Here is a 19,406-nt window from a genome sequence, read left to right on the forward strand (position 1 = left end):
TTTATATTACTTAAATTAAATATTAAAAAATTTTATATTATAAATTTAAATTTAAATTTAAATATTTAATTATTATACACTTCTAAATTAAGTTTCATAATACAATGAATTAATTGAATAAATATATTATCAGATAAAGTCAAAAAAATGAAGCCTCATCAGGGTTTGAAAATTTCTTATTCTAAAGAACTTCCCTCATTAATTTCAAGGATTTAAAAAATAAAAAAAAAATCAAATCAAAAAAATACCTGACTTAAAGACCACGGACTAGGAATTTTTTTTTTTTGTTTTCCCTTCATGCACAGAGAAAGTTTGCGGCTAAGAAGAGGTTTGAAGGGTTAATCTCAAACCTAAAAGGCGGCTGCTAACGAAGTCCTCAGCGCCAGTGGATCTCTCTGCCTCAAGTGGGAATTTTTTATTTTATTTTACATTGTTTTACTTGTAGAATTCCTTTATTTCTGAAATCAATTGATTTTCTTTGTTTCTTTACTTGTCGATAATTTTTTTTTAATTTCATATTACTTGATTTGAATTATTAATCTTTACTCTGACCCTCAAATTAACTTGAGCTGATATGAGAAAAATTTGTAAATTGATCAATGAGAAAATTGATATGAAAAGAATATGTAAAGTGATATGTGAAAATAAAATTCTGAATAATGGGATAAACCGTATATTTGGATATCTGAGTTTAATGAAACTATTTTTTTTTTAAGTCTATAAAAAATTATTTTAATATTTTAAAAATTATATAATTAAAATATGTTAAAGTTAAAACTTAAAAATTGTACCAAATATTGTTGAGATATTATTTTTTGACAATAGTTCAAATAATTATGTCAATAAATTAACTTTATGAAAAAATAAATTAGAAAATATAATAATTTGTATGTAATTTATATCATTAATTTCATATATTTAATACGCTTGCTTAGCTGTCCCCAAACATGTCATCATAATTTATTGGTACATGGAGGTGCTGACTTGACTATATGATATCACACTGTTGTTTATCTGGCTTTATTTGCATTTCTGTAGATTTTTATGGCCAAAAATTGTTTTACTAAAAAGAAAAATTATAAGACATATTAAAAATTTAATCAAATCGGACAATATATGAAATTATTGAAAATTATATATATATATATATATATATATATATATATATTAATTTCTATTTTTATTATAGTTAAGATTTTATGAATAATAATAATAATAATAATAATAATAATAATAATAATAATAATATTATGTGTAAACAATCCATATAAAAATATATATTGAATATCAATGGGCATTTTGAATATTAAAATTATTACTAAGTTTTGAGTGTAGTAAAGTCGCCTAGGCTCTCGAAAAGAGAACTCAAATTCTATATTTGAAAAAATTATTATTGAGAAAAATAATAATAAATCTTAAAGAGATTAATTTTTTATAAGTTATAAAATGAATATGGACTATATCTACATAAAAAAAATTATTATTGATATTAAAAGATATTATTATAAAATTTAACGCTTATTATTATATTAAAAATTTAAATTTTTAATAAAAACATAATTTAAACTCCTTTTAGTATAATGACTAACATATTATAAATTAAAAGAATAAAAATAAAATATTAACCAATTAAACTATTTTTATTTAGTGTCAATAATTACCAACGAGCATTAACTAGTTTTCTAAATTTTTGGGTCTGGCTCTAGTCAGTATATATATATATATATATATATATATATATATATATATATATATATATATATATATATTTGTTGAGTTTTTGAAATCTCCAACACGTTTTAAGACCAGCTCTTGGGGAAGTATTAGAGACCATACTGTGCCAGTGCAGAAGAGTATTAATTAGATTTTTTACATTTCGCAATCTCTCCCACCGTCCACTTCTCTGATTGGATATTGGAATTAATCAGCTATTATTTCTTACTTTGACCTTAAAAAATTTTGACTTTCATTTAGTCCTCTGACTTTCTTCTACTTAACCTATACATATTCCTCTTCCTCTATGCTCTTCATCATCACAAAAGTCTCCATCTTTCACACCTTTACACAAACATGAGTGCTGCCAGTGCAACTCACCTACATCATCAACAAAGTTCCAGTACTGGTGAAGCTCATCGGAGCAAATACAAGGGAGTTCGCAGGCGAAAATGGGGGAAATGGGTGTCGGAAATTAGGGTTCCTGGTACGCATGAGCGGCTCTGGTTAGGTACTTATTCTACGCCGGAAGCAGCAGCGGTGGCTTATGATTTAGCTTCTTATTGTTTAAAGGGACAGCAGTCGTCCTCGATAAATCATTGTCTAAACTTTCCTCTAATGTTGCCTGCATGTGTAAGAGCCGACATGTCACCCAAGTCCATACAGAAAGCAGCTTCCGATGCTGGTATGGCGATTGATGCTCAAATGAGACTAAACAGGGCGTGTTCACCTGGTAATGAATCCTGGGGAAACGAAGGTAGTAGTGGTGGTGGTTGTGCAGTTCTTGGGTCATCAGAGACCCAAATAAATTGGGAAGACATTGTGTGTAGTTGTGGGAGTTGTGAAGGAACCCAGAACAAATATAGTGGAGAGAGTTTAAGCATCTCTGTTGAAGATTATTTATAGTTTAAGCTCATTTTCTTGGCTTTTACTCAATCTATTGCTCTCTCTACGTTATTTAGCCTATGATTAGATGTGCATATAATATATATTCAGTATGCGCAAATGATGATGAAGAAAACGGGTGTTATTTTTTTTATGGCTGTTTTTGGATTTTCTTCCAAAAAGCAATGGCTACTGTAATTAATAAATTTTGTTGGACATTGGGATAGTGTTTCTTTAATATTTGAAAAAAAAAAAAAACTAAATAAGCTTGTACACTTTCTATGAAAATGGAGAGTAAATAAGTTCAAAATTAATTTTTTTTATTTATTTCAAAATTAAAATTTTATAAAAATTTAATTTAATTATTTTTTTGAAATTTTTATCTTTAGAATGAAAAATTTTAATTTTTTTTAATTTTAAAAAATTTATTTTAAAATAATAAAAATTAAACATATTATATAAAAATTCAATTAAATTATTTTCTTATAGGTGATTTATTTTAAAGAAAGTGTGTAAAATACATTAAATACAATAATTTAATTAATAAAAATAAAAATTCTCTTTTATATCAATTAGGGATTATTTTTACTTAAAAATATTTTGAAATAATAATTTTAAATATGTTAAATATATATTTTTAATTTTTAAAAAAACATTTATTTAATTTGAATATACATAAATTGATGTAAAAATAATATAAACCTAATTATTACTATATATCAAAGTTTGGCTAATTAAATTGAGGATGGTCAATTTAAAGATAAATAAAAGAAAATTTGTATATAAAAAAAATTGTTGATAAAAGCAAATTATCCAGCAATTTTTTTAAATTTTTATCTTTAAAATGAAAATTTTTAATTTTTTTAATTTAAAAAAAATAAAAATCAAATACGATTATATAAAAATTCAATTGAATTATTTTCTTATAGATGATTTATTCTAAAGAAAGCATGTAAAATGAATTAAATATAATAATTTAATTAATAAAAATAAGAATTCTCTTTTATATCAATTAGGGATTATTTTCACTTAAAAATATTTTGAAACACTAATTTTAAATATGTTAAATATATATATTGTTAATTTTTAAAAAAACATTTATTTAATTTCAATATACATAAATGGTGTAAAAATAATATAAACCTAATTATTACACCTAATTATTACTATATTTCAAAGCTTGGCTAATTAAATTGAGAATGGTCAATTTAAAGATAAATAAAAGAAGCTTATCCAATAGAGAGTAAAAAATGATAAATTGACCGGACAAGTTCTAACTTGTAACTGCAGGCAACTGAGCGGACTCATTTTACCGCGTGAAATTGGGAATTTAATATTCATGATGTGATTTTGTCATTTCACATATTAATCTGTACTGCAGCATATGATTTTGTCCCTATTATTTGAATATGATGTAATTTATTTAAAATAATTTAATATAAATTAATTTATTTAAAATAATTTGATACTACTCAATTTATTTAATATGATTTTATATGATTCTATATAATTTATTTGACATGATTCAATGCTTATCTTCATAAATTATTATATTATATAAAATTTATACATTACTTTAAATAATATATAAAAATATGTAATGTAATACTAAATAAATAAGTTATATTTTTATATTTAATTAATTAATATTTACAAAAATTAAAAAAATTCTTGTAAAATAAATATAATTTTTTTAATTTATTACATAAATTCATAAGTTAAACAGATTTTAATAAAAAATAAAAATAAATTATAATATATTTATTAACTTATTATTTTCTAATAATATAATTTATAAGTAAACTCATAAAGTGAATTTAGTAGATTAATGGGTTAATAAATCATGAATCAATACGTGACATAAATAATATAATAGTAGTAAACACATCAAATCTGATTAATGGGTCAATTCATAAGATAACATAATTATTAATGTATTATAAATGGATGAACAAATAAATCCAATGTGGCGTCTAAAATTGTCACCTAATATTATCAAATAAACAAAGACCATACAGTTTCCAATTTGAAGCCTTTGACAGTTTCAACCCGTTTTAATTTCATTAATTAATAATAATTAGGTCATATATCTCCAATAATCAAACTTAAGCCATATATATATATATTATTTTTTTAATAACTTCAAATATATAATCTATATTTATTTTGAAATGAATTTCAGATATATCTCATAAAATCTATCATTGTTGATAGATCTTAGTGAATGAATCTTCAAATCTATTATTATTAATAAATCTTAAATATATAATTTTATTGTAATTTTTTTTATAATAGAGTTATTATCTATTTTTGTTGGTGAATTATTTTTGATTGCATACTACTGATCTAATTCATGAAGCATCTAATGCTATACCTTTGTAATATGACTCTATTTCATAAGTAGTTGAGAGAAAATTTTAAAATATAATTATTATTCTATTTTGTTTTATTGTTAAAGTTGCTATTAAAGAAACAATTTCTTCAATGTATTAATTAAAAAAATATTAAAAATTAATTTTAAATTAAAACTAATAAATTTTAATTATAAAAACATTAAAATAAAAAAAAATAATTTTTTTAAACTAATTTTTTTTAACAAAATTTAAAATAATACTTCTTCTCAAAAGCACTTTTTACCCCCAATCACAATACCGTACGAGTTTTGACAGAGGAAGAGAGAGAAATGCTTGGAAGATTACTGCTGCTACTATTTCAAAAATGTTTATTAACAATGAACTGCGGCAGATAGCTTCTTTGTTTTTTATCTTTTGCCAAATTAAATTAAAGAAAAAAGATTGTGTACACATGAAATGCACAAAACTTGTACAAAAGAGGGCATTTTAATAAATTCTAGGTACATTTTGAATGTGAAATATCTATATAGCCCTTAATGAAATTTTTAGGTTTGAATTTGAAAATTTGCAAGTTCTCTTTCTTTCCATTATTGAGCATCCAATGAAATATCACCAATTTTTTAACCTACCATTTTGTACCAATTATTCAACCAATTAGACACCATCCACCATCTCTTTTAACCTATTGCAACCCATCATCCTTTTAACTTATCACAATCCACTATCCCTTTAACCTATCACAACCCACCATTGCTCTAACCAATAATGATCCATCTCAACCTCTAACTCCAAATCGAGTCGGAGACTCCACATCTCATCTCTGGTTTCTCTCAAGCAGGGGACTCTATATCAACTATGATTTCCATTTTTTTTTTTTGTTATTTTCAAATTCATTTTTCATTTATCATCTCATACACTCTTTAAATTCTACCATAATGTGAGGTGATCCAATTTTCACAATTGGAAAAAAAAAAAAAAAGGAAAATATTACATTGTCTTTGAAGGTAGAACTTACAGAGTATTTTCTTCATGACAGGATTGTGCATTGACTATTTTAGGTGTGGGTGGAAGTGTTTACAAGTCTTTCAATAGTTATGACGAAGCTTTTGATGCTTACAGTCAATATTGTAGCAATAAGAAGTTGGGTGAAGATGGCTCTGGCATGTTTGACGTTGAAGAAATTAGCATACAAGAAACCAAAGGGACAAATATGAAGACTGAGATCGGTTTCCTCATTGGAGTTTTAATTGGGATGCTAATATCTAAATCCAATGGTTCAGTTTGATAGGAATATTCTTTTTATGAATTATGTATAATATTATGTGGATTTGTTCAATTTTGAGTTGAATTCGAAGGAAACAAAAAATTGAGATTATTGGTAATTTTGTTATGGAGAAAAAATCCATGGGTTTATATTATAATTTTATTAAGCCTTATACTTATTGGTTAATAAGAGTAAATATTTTATTCTATTTTCTTTAGTTTATTTGCCATGAAATTAAGCCTATCCATGGAAGGAAATTATATGAATTCATTCAAAGAGTTGTGAAGAAAATAACAATTTTATTTTGTATTGCCCAACACAGCATATGAGAAAGATATACAACCTACCAGCCTTGGTTTTTTTTTTTTTTTAAAAAAAAAAGAAGAAAAAGGACCAGCTTTAGTGTTATTGATCATTGTTTGACAATTTCAAGTTAAAAAAAAGTGCAAAATGAAGCAAAACATAGGGTGCATTTTACTGTCCATTTTTATATGCATGAAACTAAGCTCTTAATGCAAATTTAGTGCATCATGCAAATTTAACCACTTGTCCCTCATGGATATTACAACATTATAAGGAATGTCATTAACATCTGCTAGTATAGATGTGAATGGGGTTGTAGCAGTGGTACCTTTATTTTATTAAAAAAATATAATTTTTTATGAGTTGATTTAGCATAATAAAGGTCAAGTCATTTATGTCTAATCAGTATAGTCAATGAACTGAAACTTGAAGAAATTCTGTTGTTTGTATCTAAATTTCTTTTGAGTAGGTTGAATATCTTATGTTGTAAATACATACACACACACACACACACACACACACACACACATACTAAGTGCAAAGCAAATCAAATTGCAATATCCTACCAGCCCTAGTGATATTAGACATTGCTTGATAGTTTTGAGTGTAAATTAAGTGCAAAGTAAATCAAATTACATTATATACAAATTTTAAGCAAGCCATATGACATTATCATAACAAAATCTAACACTTCAAATAATATAATTTTCTTATGTAATATTAACATTGATTATAAACAAGCAATCCATTATAAGAGTTTGAAATATGAACCACATAATAATCCATAAGTTAATAATAATCCCAATAATATAGTGCAAGGGTTTAGTAAATTCACCCAAAGATAAGTTCACAATTCAAACCTAACAGTTAAATTCAAGTTCATAATATCCCGAAAAAAAAAAATCATAATCAACCATATAAGGAAATGGAGACATTATCATCTATTGCCTTATGATGGTTGTAGTAAATAGAATCCTATTAGCAGAAGCGTCAGCCAACTGGAAAGAAACTTTATCTCCTATCTTCACTTCCTAATGACGAAGGAACTACCCCCATCCCTTTTCAAACTTGCCTTTGTAGAAACGACCTTCATTGTCCAACATAGGAACATATTTAACTTTGAAATTTGTCATTCCCACTGGGCACCAGAGGTCAATTTCCTTCAGTTCAATTCCTAAATTATCCTTTGCAAAGGATAGTGGAATATTTTGCAAAAGTGTAATTTTTAAATTACATCAGCTAAGTAAAATTAAAAATTACATTTAAATCAAATTACATGATTGTCAAACAAAGAAAAAAGTTAATAACTTACCAATTTGCATTGCTAGTCACAAGTTGTCATGCACGCAGTGAACATCGGTCCATTCAGATTACCTTTATACTCATCATCTGATGAGATGTGCACAATATCTTCACTTGGACAAGGCCTGTAACAATTCTCCATTCTAGCCTCATTGAATCAGATTGGATATCTTTGAAATAAAGAGAATCGATAGGAGAAGTGGTCAGTGGACTGTAATGGTTAATTACATCCACTAAATTACTCTTTTTCAATCAAACTGTGCTGCTATTTTCCTCTCTCTCAATTCCCATAGTCCACTGGTGTTGTTGCGTTGTTCCTACATACAACACTATTTCACCTAGCAAAACCACATTTAAATGTTGAAGAACATCATTTGGCAGCTTCTGTATTAACATAATATCAAAAAGAGACAGTTACAAATAGATTACACCAAATATATAGGGCAAAATCATTAATGCATTGATAGAACAATTCTTAATACATAAGTCACAACCACATGAAAGACAAAGAGATCATATTCAGGGAAAAATTGTTTAAATGAAAACCACATGAAAATTCCTACTATGACTAGTGTTTTCCTGCACTTGCTAATAATTTTAAAACATATTTTTATAGTGTAATTCTTTTCCTCAATCCTGTAGCCACACAAGAGCTGCTATTGTGGACTTTACTTTTCAACTTCTATACCAATAGGCAGTAAAAGAAAGTATTCTACTACTATGCTACTGAGTAGTGACTAGAAAAGAATTTGTTAACTGAGATCCTAGATTAATCTTAGACACCTATATTCAAACAAGTAATAAGATAGAATATTAGACTGCATGAATTATATAGAAAAATTCAAGAAAATGTATACCCACAAAAGATGCACAACATTATAGATCATAATTACTGGTTTAACAACTTTGCTAAGTATCAGATTGAGTGGTAAATATAGTCGGTGCAATATTCAATGATGCCTAGTGTGTGGATTAGCAACTACAGTCTCATAAGACATAATTCAAAGTCAAAGTAATGCAAGGTAATGAAACTCAAATGCAATTAGAAGCATAAATGCTTGAAATTGAAATGATAGCAACTGATGGGAAACCTGGGTAAACTCATGAAATATGTTTATGTGCCTTGCTAGCTTAGAATTAAATGATGTAGGAAAAATCATAAGATCATAGATCATTACCCAGTTAGAAAGGCGATCCCCAGTCAAAATGAATACGAATGACTTTTTGTTATCGTGGATAGCTGCCATTATTCGTTTTTAGAATAATCTACGAAAATCTTGGCATGAGAATGGAGCTGAGAAGTTTAATATTACTCTTAAACTAAAATCATTATAATATCCATTTTAATTCAGTTAGATCAGACAATCTGGATATATAATGCAGACATGATGTGCAATGGAAATTTTCTTAATAAACTTTCTTAATAAGAGTTATTGTTGGCACCATTACAAGGCCTAAAAGAGTTCATATGGAAATTTGTAAATGTTGGTTGCATAAATCTATCAAGTTTTCATCTCAACAGAATTGCTAAAATACCCTCTTACCTCCACTAAACTACCTCTAACTTAAGTAGGCTTTTATTCATGCTGGGTTAGAAGGGTCAAAGACTTAGGTGTATACCCCTATTTGATGCCCATAACCAAAGTCTAACTAAAATTAATAGCAACTAACAATCACTAGAACTCAATAGTTTATTCAATACTTCATCAATTTACTACATTATTTGTAGCAAAGAATAATCATAATATGAGTTTCTTGCAGTAATTTGAATCAACAAAAGGATAGTAGGCATTACATTGTAATGCTTTCTGTCCCATCCCAATCCCACCATCATTGTTGTTCTCCTTGTTTGTCTTAAAGAGTGCAGAACAATAATATTCATTTACATATGTACATGCAGAAACACATGTAAAACATGTACACATGAAAATTTAAAAAGCATTAGTCAGCACAAATAAGGAAAATTAAATAGTAGTCAAACCAGGAATAAATTAAGATATGAAGTCTTACACCAGGCCTAACCTTAACCATACCTTATCCCTTAGTGTTTGCTAGTTTTACAACCACTGCAAGTGCACGGATCGCTAACAAGTAATAAAGTGATGAGTAAAGTATCGTTCTCACGAGAAATTTAATTAGTAAGTACCAATCTACACAGTAATTTTGACTGTTTAGGCTATCGAACAATGAAGGAATGGAAGTTGTCTATTTTAAACACTAAAATGATAAACTTAAAATGAAGTAATCTATTTTGGAACAATTCTGGAATTAAGATTTCACACCTGAATCTTGCTATGGATGTTATCTTATTTATTTACTGGTTTTGAGAATCGTTTACCTTGATGGAAATCAGTCCTAAGGTATCCTAAGTCCTCTCTCAAGGTACCTAGGATGTATTCTAATTAACTTAAACCCGACTTTCGTGGCGATTAAATTAATTAAAATCCCTTAAGGTCTTTGACTAATTTTGAAGTTTCACAAATGTATCAGCCTATGTCTAGGTCAGAATTCCTAGGTTCAAGATCTTAATTTTCTAATATTAATCTTCACCTTTCAGTCATTCAATTAATATCTACAATCAATACTAAGTGGGTACCAGCACATAGCATGCATTAAGATCACAAGAAATTAAATCAAGGAACAAATTTCAAATCCAATAAATGAAATTTAATTTTTATCCATAACAATGATTACAAGAATTACTCTCCCAATTCCAGAATATAAAAACTACTCACTCATGAGTTCAGCAAACATCATGATAAAAAGGTGAAGACAGTAAAAAGAAATCATATAGAAGAAATAAAACAATAAAATTCCATTTAAGGAGATGGAATGAAGGAACCGAAGAGAGTTTGCAGCTTTGATCTTGTGGGACTTCGGCTGGAAAACTCCCCTTGATACTGATATTCTTCTCCTCAAGACGACTGGAGAGAGTGCAAAATGCAAGTCTCTCTAAAACTCCTAAAAGTGCTATCAAAGGATCCTCTCTCTTTTGGATGTTTTCTGTTTCTATTTATAATAGCTCTTCTAGAGTTAGGTCATTTTTAGTCCCAAAAGCCTTAGGAGTCTGATTTGAATCTGTAAACAAGAGTGAGAATTCGGGTTTGAAAACTGGCTGCCGTAAGGTACACAGCCCGTGTGTCACTACACGGCCTAGGGCCGTGTAACTTACTGGAGCAAAATTGCGGAGTCTTGCATTGTACGCAGACTTACAGTGCTGCGGCGGCTACGGGCCTAGTTACATGGGTCGTGTACTTTTATTCTCAGAAAATTCTTCAAGCTTGTGCCCTGCAGAAACTTACACGGGTCCCTGCAAATTACATGGGTCCAATTACACGACCCGTGTACTTTTGTTTCCCCATTAACTCTCTGGCTTTCGTCTAGCAGAAGGTTACACAGTGCGTGGCTTGGCTTACGGCGGCGTGTACTTTGTGTCGTGAATTCTGAGCCTTTTGACTTCTCCAAGCTTCCCTTTTGCACTCCTATACTCTTGGGCTTCACCCAAACACCTGAAATGATACAGAAAACATGGAATTAAGGGCTTAATAATATAAATTATAAAAACTAATGAAATCAACTACTATGCATGAGATTACTTACCTAATTGCTATGAGATAGTATACAATTGTGCTTAAAAACATTTATACAATTCAAGTGCATCAAATACCCCCAAACTCAAACTTTTGCTTATCCTCAAGCAAAACAAAACTCTGTTTTAAAACATATTTCAGGGGATACTTAGGAATATTACCAACAATTTAATAAGCACAAAATTGAACTCCTCCAACCTTCATACCAATTACTCTCGTTCAAGGCATAAAGGTTCTAATAGCTGCCTGTTTAGAACTTCACCTTCTTTTTGGTGCTTCAACTAATTATTCCTCTTTGTAAGGCCATTAATAAGTCACAAATAATCTGTTTTATCAGGATAAACTTGAGAAACACTTACTCTCCCAAATTTGCCTCTTTTGTGAGTAATTGTGATGAAGTAACTCAATTCCAACTCGATAGGCATATCTCAATTTCCTATCTCCACTGATGTAGCATACACTTTTCAAAAGATCAAAAGGTCTTTAAAATGGTTATAATGGGGCTAAAGGGATAATGACTTGGTTGCCAATGAAAGGTATATAGGGAATGCAAATATAAGGATAGCATGTATGCATAAAATATCAAGTATACTAAGTTTATTCTTCTGATTTTGTATGGAGAGGAGGGGCTTTTAGTTTTTATAGTGCCAAGTATGCTTCCATGATTCTTGAGACTTCCTTTTTCTCTTCTTTTTATTTATTTATTTAAGTTCCTTTTGTCTTCTCCCCCAAACTCATTGCTTTTGTTGGGTTAGGAAGGCAGACTTTTCTTTGGTTTCAATTTCACACTTGCACTCTTTCTCAAGTTCTTCATCCTCTCTCCATTTTCTTTTTGCACTTTAATATACTTTTTTACTTATGCATTTAGCTTCCTCAAAAGGGTAGGTATGTGTTTAGGCTAGGGGCTAGGTAAATACTATGGGTAAGCAAGGAAAATCTAAGGGATAAATATAGACTTCAAGTTGGCTACAAGGGATATACATTTTAATTAGGGGTGGCTAAGGCTTAGTGAGGCTATAGCAAAGAATGCCTTACTCATTTCTTCATCAAGCATATGCTAGGATTTTGCCTTGATAGGTCCAAGAGACATGTTCTAGAGCTGCTGAAGCATTCTTAGGTTTGCTTGTATTTCAAAAAATTTTCTCCTAATTTCACAAGTTCAATGTGGCAGATTAATGGCTATGAAGGGGTTTAACTAGTCTAATTCCACTAAAGAGATTAGGTTTTTCACAGACAACATGTTAGAATCCCTTTTTGCCTATCCAGATACGTTCATTCCTCTATCCCGTGGAGTCCAATTATTAGCTTACTAGAAATTGGTTATAGTTCTAAGTTTCACAATTCAAAGTTCAAAATTTTCAAAAATTTTCAATATTTTTCTGGTTTCTGAAATTTTGATACATGAGAATATTATAGCTGAATTTAAACAATGTAATGATATGCATGTAATGATATGCACTGCACTTGTACTCCCCCAAACTCAAACCTGACATTGTCCTCAATGTTAATATAATATGCAAAATTAGAGAAAACATACACAAATTATAAGAAAAGCATATTATTTATTAAGTATTGAAAAGTTTGGACATAAAGCAAATAAAAGAGACCTATGATTGCAATCTAGGACTAAGGTATACAAGATTTTACAATAAAGAACCTATCTTATAGTCCTAGGTCTAAAAGATCTCTGATGGTGATGATGGTGATGCTGGCTCCTCTTCATCGACCCTCTCCATTAGCATGTCCAACTTGTTGTGGGCTTCCTGGAGGCTGTCCTCGATTGCTCGCATCCTATTATTGATTGTGGTCTCCATGCGCTGTAGGTATGCGAGTACCGGATCTGTGGGTGGTGGTGTATATGGAGGCATTCGAGTGGGGGACTCCTGAAACATGGGCTCTTGAGTTTCCGCTTATGGCTACGAAGTCTCACCAGGTCCTTCTTGTGCTTCGTCTCTTTGAGGGATGGCATTCCCTTCGACATCCAGCAGGTAGCAGGTGTTGCCCACCTTCTTACATATCCCCATGGATATGCAGATGGTTTGATCTATTCTTGATGTTCTAGTGACAGAACGTAGCCTATGATGTCCTGGAATGAATCCAAAGTGGAGCACAATGGTTGTGACAAGGCCACCAAGCACGATGTGCTGGTAGGCTGATGACAGAGGCGGCAGAGGTGGTTGCACAAAAAGAAGCCGGTGCTGCAGCGCTGCTTGGTGACCATACACCATAAGAAGAATAGCTTGTTTGCGTTTACTACGCCAAGGCCGTCACCACAGCCCATGATGGTGTAGGCTATGAACCGATGCATGTAGCGCGGGGCTGGACTTGTGATACCCATAGATTTGGACTTGCAGGAGTTATACGGCTCTGTGTTCAGGGCAATGGAACTCTAGAAGTTGATGTTGTTATAAAGCATGTGGTTCCTAGGGATCTCTTGGTAACCGACGCTGTCAAAGCCGAAGATGGCATTGAACTCATCTATGTTCATTATCCAGTCGACACCCAGGAGGTAAAATTCAATTCTGCCTCTGTCTTCCTTGTCGGTAGGCCATAAGGTGGCCTTGAAACTGCCCAAAAACTCCAATGTGGTGTCTTGGTATGCTGGGAACTGGAGTTGGGTGAACCTTATCCACTCGATGTTATCGAGTAGCCCATTGATCTCATTCTACAGCCCGATTTGCTCCAACAGTGCAAAATCCATGTATTTTGTGGAGCTTATTTTCCAGGTGTGAAGCCAGGTGCACATTGCCTTGTGGGCATCACCACGAAATCCCCAAGGAATGGAGATTTCGGATTGGGGAACGGCTTGTGGTTGGTGTCGCAGTGGAGGATGGGCTAGTTGAGAGGGTTGAGGAGAGGCTACCCTTATTCTTGGGCATTGGGATGCCGGCTGAGGGGGAGAAGGTGAGGATTCCCCTCCGTGCCTTGAGGAAGAGCCCATTCTTCGTGCAGATCTCTTTACAAGGGCCATTGATGAGTTTTTGGGAAGGAGAAGAGTAGGGTTTGGTGAAGGGAGAAGAGATTTGAAGGGTTCTTATAGACTAAGAGGGGTGGAGATGAAGGGTTTGGCCTTTATGAACAGGTTTAATGCGAGGGGTGCATTTAAAGAGCCATTAGGAATCTTCGTTTCACGCGTTTCGCGATCCAGGAGTCGCATATGCGACATGATACATGGGTCGTGTATCACTACACGGGTCTCGACATGTAGGGCCATGTAAATTTATGCCTGAAAATTTCAAATTCTATCATAGTACACGGCCCGTGTAAATGAAGCTCTAGGAACCGTGTAACTTACTGCCTCTCGAGTTGCTTTGTTGGACGTGTTACACGGCCCGTGTCAAATACAAAGAGGATCCGTGTAACTTTCTGTCTTCAAGTTATTCTGCTAGCAACATTACAAGATCCGTGTAAATTGGGTTATGGACCTGTGTAACTTTCTGTCTCCCTCAGAGCTAAAATTGCAAGAAATTTACGGACTTCCAGAAAGTTACACGGGGCATGTGAAACCAGTACACGACCCGTGTACTTTCTGATTTTCCAAATTTTTCCCAAATGAAAATTTTTGTTATCACAACACATGAAATGGATGCAAAGATTAGCAAATAGAGCTACTTCCCCGGTTTTGTTCAATCTTCTCTTTTGTGGTTCTGACTTGGTGATTCCTCTCCTCTCTTGTTCTCTATTCCCATTTTTTTTTTCTTTTTCCAGAAGGTCCTACAAAATGAAATACTAATGAGCATGAAGCAAAAAAATCAATATGAAAAAGGGAAAGAGGAAAAATTCAGAAAAAATTTTGGGTTGCTTCCCAAAAAGTGATTGTTTATAGTCTTTAGCTAGACTTTGCTTATTTATGGTCTGTCAGTAGGATGGTCGAGGGTGTAATTGACTCCCATTTCTATGGGTTCTCCCTGAAAGTAAGGCTTCGACCTCTGCCCATTAACCTTAAATGCTCCTGGGGTTTCGCTCCACACTTCTACTGCTCCATGTGGAAAGACTTGAGTGACCTTAAAAGGTCCAGATAATCTTGATTTCAGTTTCCCTGGAAAGAGTTTCAATCTAGAGTTGAATAACAGGAAAAGATCGCCTTCTTTTATTTCTTTCCTTGCTATGCGCCTGTCATGCCATCTTTTGGTTTTATCCTTGAAGATTTTGGCATTTTCGTATGCATCCTGTCGGATTTTTTTCCAACTAATTCAGTTGTAGGAGCCTTTTTTCACCAGCAACCTTGAGGTCAAAGTTTAGGATCTGAATTACCCAGTAAGCTTTATGCTTAAGTTCGACAGGGAGATGGCATGATTTTCCATAAACCAATCGAAAGGGTGTTGTGCCAATTGAGGTTTTATATTTAGTGCGGTATGCCCACAGTGCATCATCTAACTTCATGCACCAGTCCTTCCTGGATCTATTTACAGTTTTCTCTAAAATCCGCTTTAGTTCCCTGTTTGAGATTTCTACTTGGTCGCTGGTTTGAGGATGATAAGGTGCGGCCACCTTGTGAGTCACTCCATACTTTTTCATTAGTGTTTCGAATTGTTGGTTGTAGAAGTGACTTCCTCCATCGCTGATTATTGCTCGAGGTGTGCCAAATCTTGTGAAGATATTCTTCTTAAGGAACCTTATGACCACTCTAGCATCATTGGTTGGTGTGGCTATTGCTTCTACCCATTTTGACACATAATCAACACCAACCAGAATATACTTGTTTCCATGGGAAGAGGGGAATGGGCCTATGAAGTCTATCCCCCATACATCAAATAGTTCTACCTCAAGTATACCATGCAGTGGCATTTCATTCCTACTTGAAGTGTTACATGTTCTTTGGCATTGATCACAAGCTAGGACAAAGGATCTCACATCTTTAAACAAATGTGGCCAGTAAAATCCTGCTTGCAAGATTTTGGCTGCTGTTTTTGAGGTACAAAAATGTCCTCCATATAGTGATAAATGGCAGTGATGAAGGATACTTTCCATATCTTCTTCTGGTATGCATCTTCTTATCAGCCCATCATTACATCTCTTGTACAGTAGAGGTTCCTCCCATATGTAATATCTCACATCATGTAAGAATTTCTTCCTTTGCTAATAAGTCATGTTTGGAGGGAGTACCCTGCATACAAGAAAATTAACAAAGTCAGCGTACCATGGAGCCTTGGAGAATGCAAGTAATTGCTCATCAGGAAATTAGTCATCAATTGGCAAATCCTTGAAGTCTCCTGTGTACTCCAATTTCAGCCAGGAAAGATGGTCAGCTACTACATTTTCGGATCCCTTTTTATCTTTGATTTCAAGGTCAAATTCTTGTAAGAGTAGAATCTATCGAATTAGCTTTGGTTTTGCTTCCTTCTTGTTCAAAAGGTACCGGATTGCAGCATGATCTGTGAATACAATGACTTTTGACCCAATTAGGTAAGATATGAATTTATCCATTGCAAATACTACTGCTAAGAATTCCATCTCTATGGTAGCATAATTGATTTGTGTGTCATCGAGTGTCTAGCTAGCATAATAAATGGCATGGAGCTTTTTATCTTTTCTTTGCCCGAGCACCACTTCAACTTCAAAGTCACTCACATCGCACATTACCTCAAATGGTAGCTCTCAATCTGGTGGCTATATTATTGGTGCTGAGATCAAGGCTTTTTTGATCCTGTTAAAAGAAACAAGGCAATTTTCATCAAAATGAAAGGGAACATCTTGGCTTAACAGGTTGGTAAGTGGCTTAGCTATTTTGAAAAAATCTTTAATGAATCTTTTGTAGAACCCTGCATGTCCCAAAAAGCTTCGCACTCCCTTGACTGATGTTGGTGGTGGCATGTTTTCAATGATCTCAATTTTTGCCTTATCAACCTCAATTCCTCTTTCTGATATCAAATGTCCTAGATTATACCTTCCCTTACCATGAAGTGGCATTTTTCCCAATTTAGGACCAGGTTTGATTCTTCACATCTTTGCAATACCTTAGATAAATTAACTAGACAATCATCAAAAGTAGTTCCATAGACAGAAAAATCATCCATAAAAACTTCCATGATATTTTCAATATAATAAAAAAAAATAGCCATCATGCATCTTTGAAAGGTAGCAGGGGCATTACAAAGACCAAAATGCATTCTCCTATATGCAAATGTTTCGTAAGGGCAAGTGAATGTGGTCTTTTCTTGGTCTTCTATTTTATACCCTATGGCCTTGTTATGGATCCTAAGTTCTCTTAACAAATTTTTCTCTTCTAACTTAGACAGGCTAGCATTAATTATAACAGGATATTTAGTGTTTGAGTCTAGAAATGCATACCTTAGCGAGGACGGGAGAGGTTCAAGCTCTACCTGCTTAGCATTTTCCTGGAGCTTGATCTTGGGTTATTCCTCCTTTAATTCCTCCATCTCAGAGGCTTTAGCTAGGGGTGGTAGGGGTGGATGAGCTGCTAACTGTTGTACACAGGCTGCTATTTCTTTGTTTTCATCATTCACTGTGTGGTTGTGCACAATACATGCTTTAAGAGGGTCTTTAGGATATGTCTTATGAAATTTCTCTTCAATTTGTTTGTCAATTATGTCAACCTTGAAGCATTCATCAGGTTCGAATTTGTGTTTCATTGTGTCGAACAAGTTGAATTTCACTTCCTTGCTCTGTCTCGAAGGGAGAATGGAAATGCTCTGAGTCTTATGGCTTGATCAGACACTCCATGCATCTTAAATGTGTTACAAAGGGCAAGAAAGCACTGGAGGTGATAATATGGATCTTCTGTTGGTGAACCCACAAACTGGGTTTGTTGAATCATTTGAAGCCATGCTGATTTTAATTCAAAGTTGTTGTCTTCCACTGTGGGTCTAGTGACATTGGGCTGAAATCCTTGGACAGATGGAGCTCCGTAGTCTCTCAAGAGTTTTGGTCTGTTATTATTATCAGCCATGGTTGGAATTTTAGGATCTTTTTGATCGTGCTCTTGATGTTTTCTTTCTCTCCTGATGGCTCTCAGAGTTCTGTCTATCTCCGGATCACAGTCCAAAATTGCTTCTTCTGGTCTTGTTCTGGTCATATACCAGATCGGGCACCTGAGAGAAAAGAAAAGGAATAAAACAAATCAAATAAAATTAGGTAATATATATAATTGCCTAAATCAGCTAAATTGCCTATTGCTCGATATTACTAAAGCTAAAATCCCCGGCAACGGCGCCAAAAACTTGTTTGCTGGTTTTACAACCACCGCAAGTGCACGGATCGCTAACAAGTAATAAAGTGATGAGTAAAGTATCGTTCTCATGAGAAATTTGATTAGTAAGTACCAATCTACAGTAATTTTGACTGTTTAGGCTATCGAACAATGAAGGAATGGAAGTTGTCTATTTTAAACACTAAAATGATAAACTTAAAATAAAGTAATTTATTTTGGAATAATTCCGGAATTAAGATTTCACACCTGAATCTTGCTATGGATGTTATCTTATTTATTTACTGGTTTTGAGAATTGTTTACCTTGATGGAAATTAGTCCTAAGGTATCCTAAGTCCTCTCTCAAGGTACCTAGGGTGTATTCTAATTAACTTAAACTCGACTTTCGTGGTGATCAAATTAATTAAAATTCCTTAAGGTCTTTGACTAATTTTGAAGTTTCACAAAGGTATCAGCCTATGTCTAGGTCAGAATTCATAGGTTCAAGATCTTGATTTTCTAATATTAATATTCACCTTTCAGTCCTTCAATTAATATCTACAATCAATACTAAGTGGGTACAGCACATAACATGCATTAAGATCACAAGAAATTAAATCAAGGAACAAATCTCAAATCCAATAAATAAAATTTAATGTTTATCTATAACAATGATTACAAGCATTACTCTCCCAATTCCAGAATAAAAAAACTACTCACTCATGAGTTTAGCAAACATCATAATAAAAAGGTAAAGACAGTAAAAAGAAATCATATAGAAGAAATAAAACAATAAAAATCTGTTTAAGGAGATGGAATGAAGGAACCGAAGAGAGTTTGCAGCTT

At 32.4% G+C, this 19,406-nt stretch overlaps 1 protein-coding gene across 1 annotated transcript; it reads left to right on the top strand.

Annotated features, from left to right (window-relative positions):
- The first annotated feature begins 2,055 nt into the window (after nucleotides 1-2,055).
- On the top strand, nucleotides 2,056-2,619 carry LOC110643350 (ethylene-responsive transcription factor ERF020-like). The gene has a single exon (XM_021795735.2). The coding sequence runs from the start codon at nucleotides 2,071-2,073 to the stop codon at nucleotides 2,617-2,619; it is 549 nt and encodes a 182-aa protein (XP_021651427.2). The 5' UTR covers nucleotides 2,056-2,070.
- The last annotated feature ends 16,787 nt before the right edge of the window (nucleotides 2,620-19,406 follow it).

The sequence above is a fragment of the Hevea brasiliensis genome, unplaced genomic scaffold, assembly GCF_030052815.1.
Source record: "Hevea brasiliensis isolate MT/VB/25A 57/8 unplaced genomic scaffold, ASM3005281v1 Scaf630, whole genome shotgun sequence".
In the NCBI taxonomy this organism is placed as follows: domain Eukaryota; kingdom Viridiplantae; phylum Streptophyta; class Magnoliopsida; order Malpighiales; family Euphorbiaceae; genus Hevea; species Hevea brasiliensis.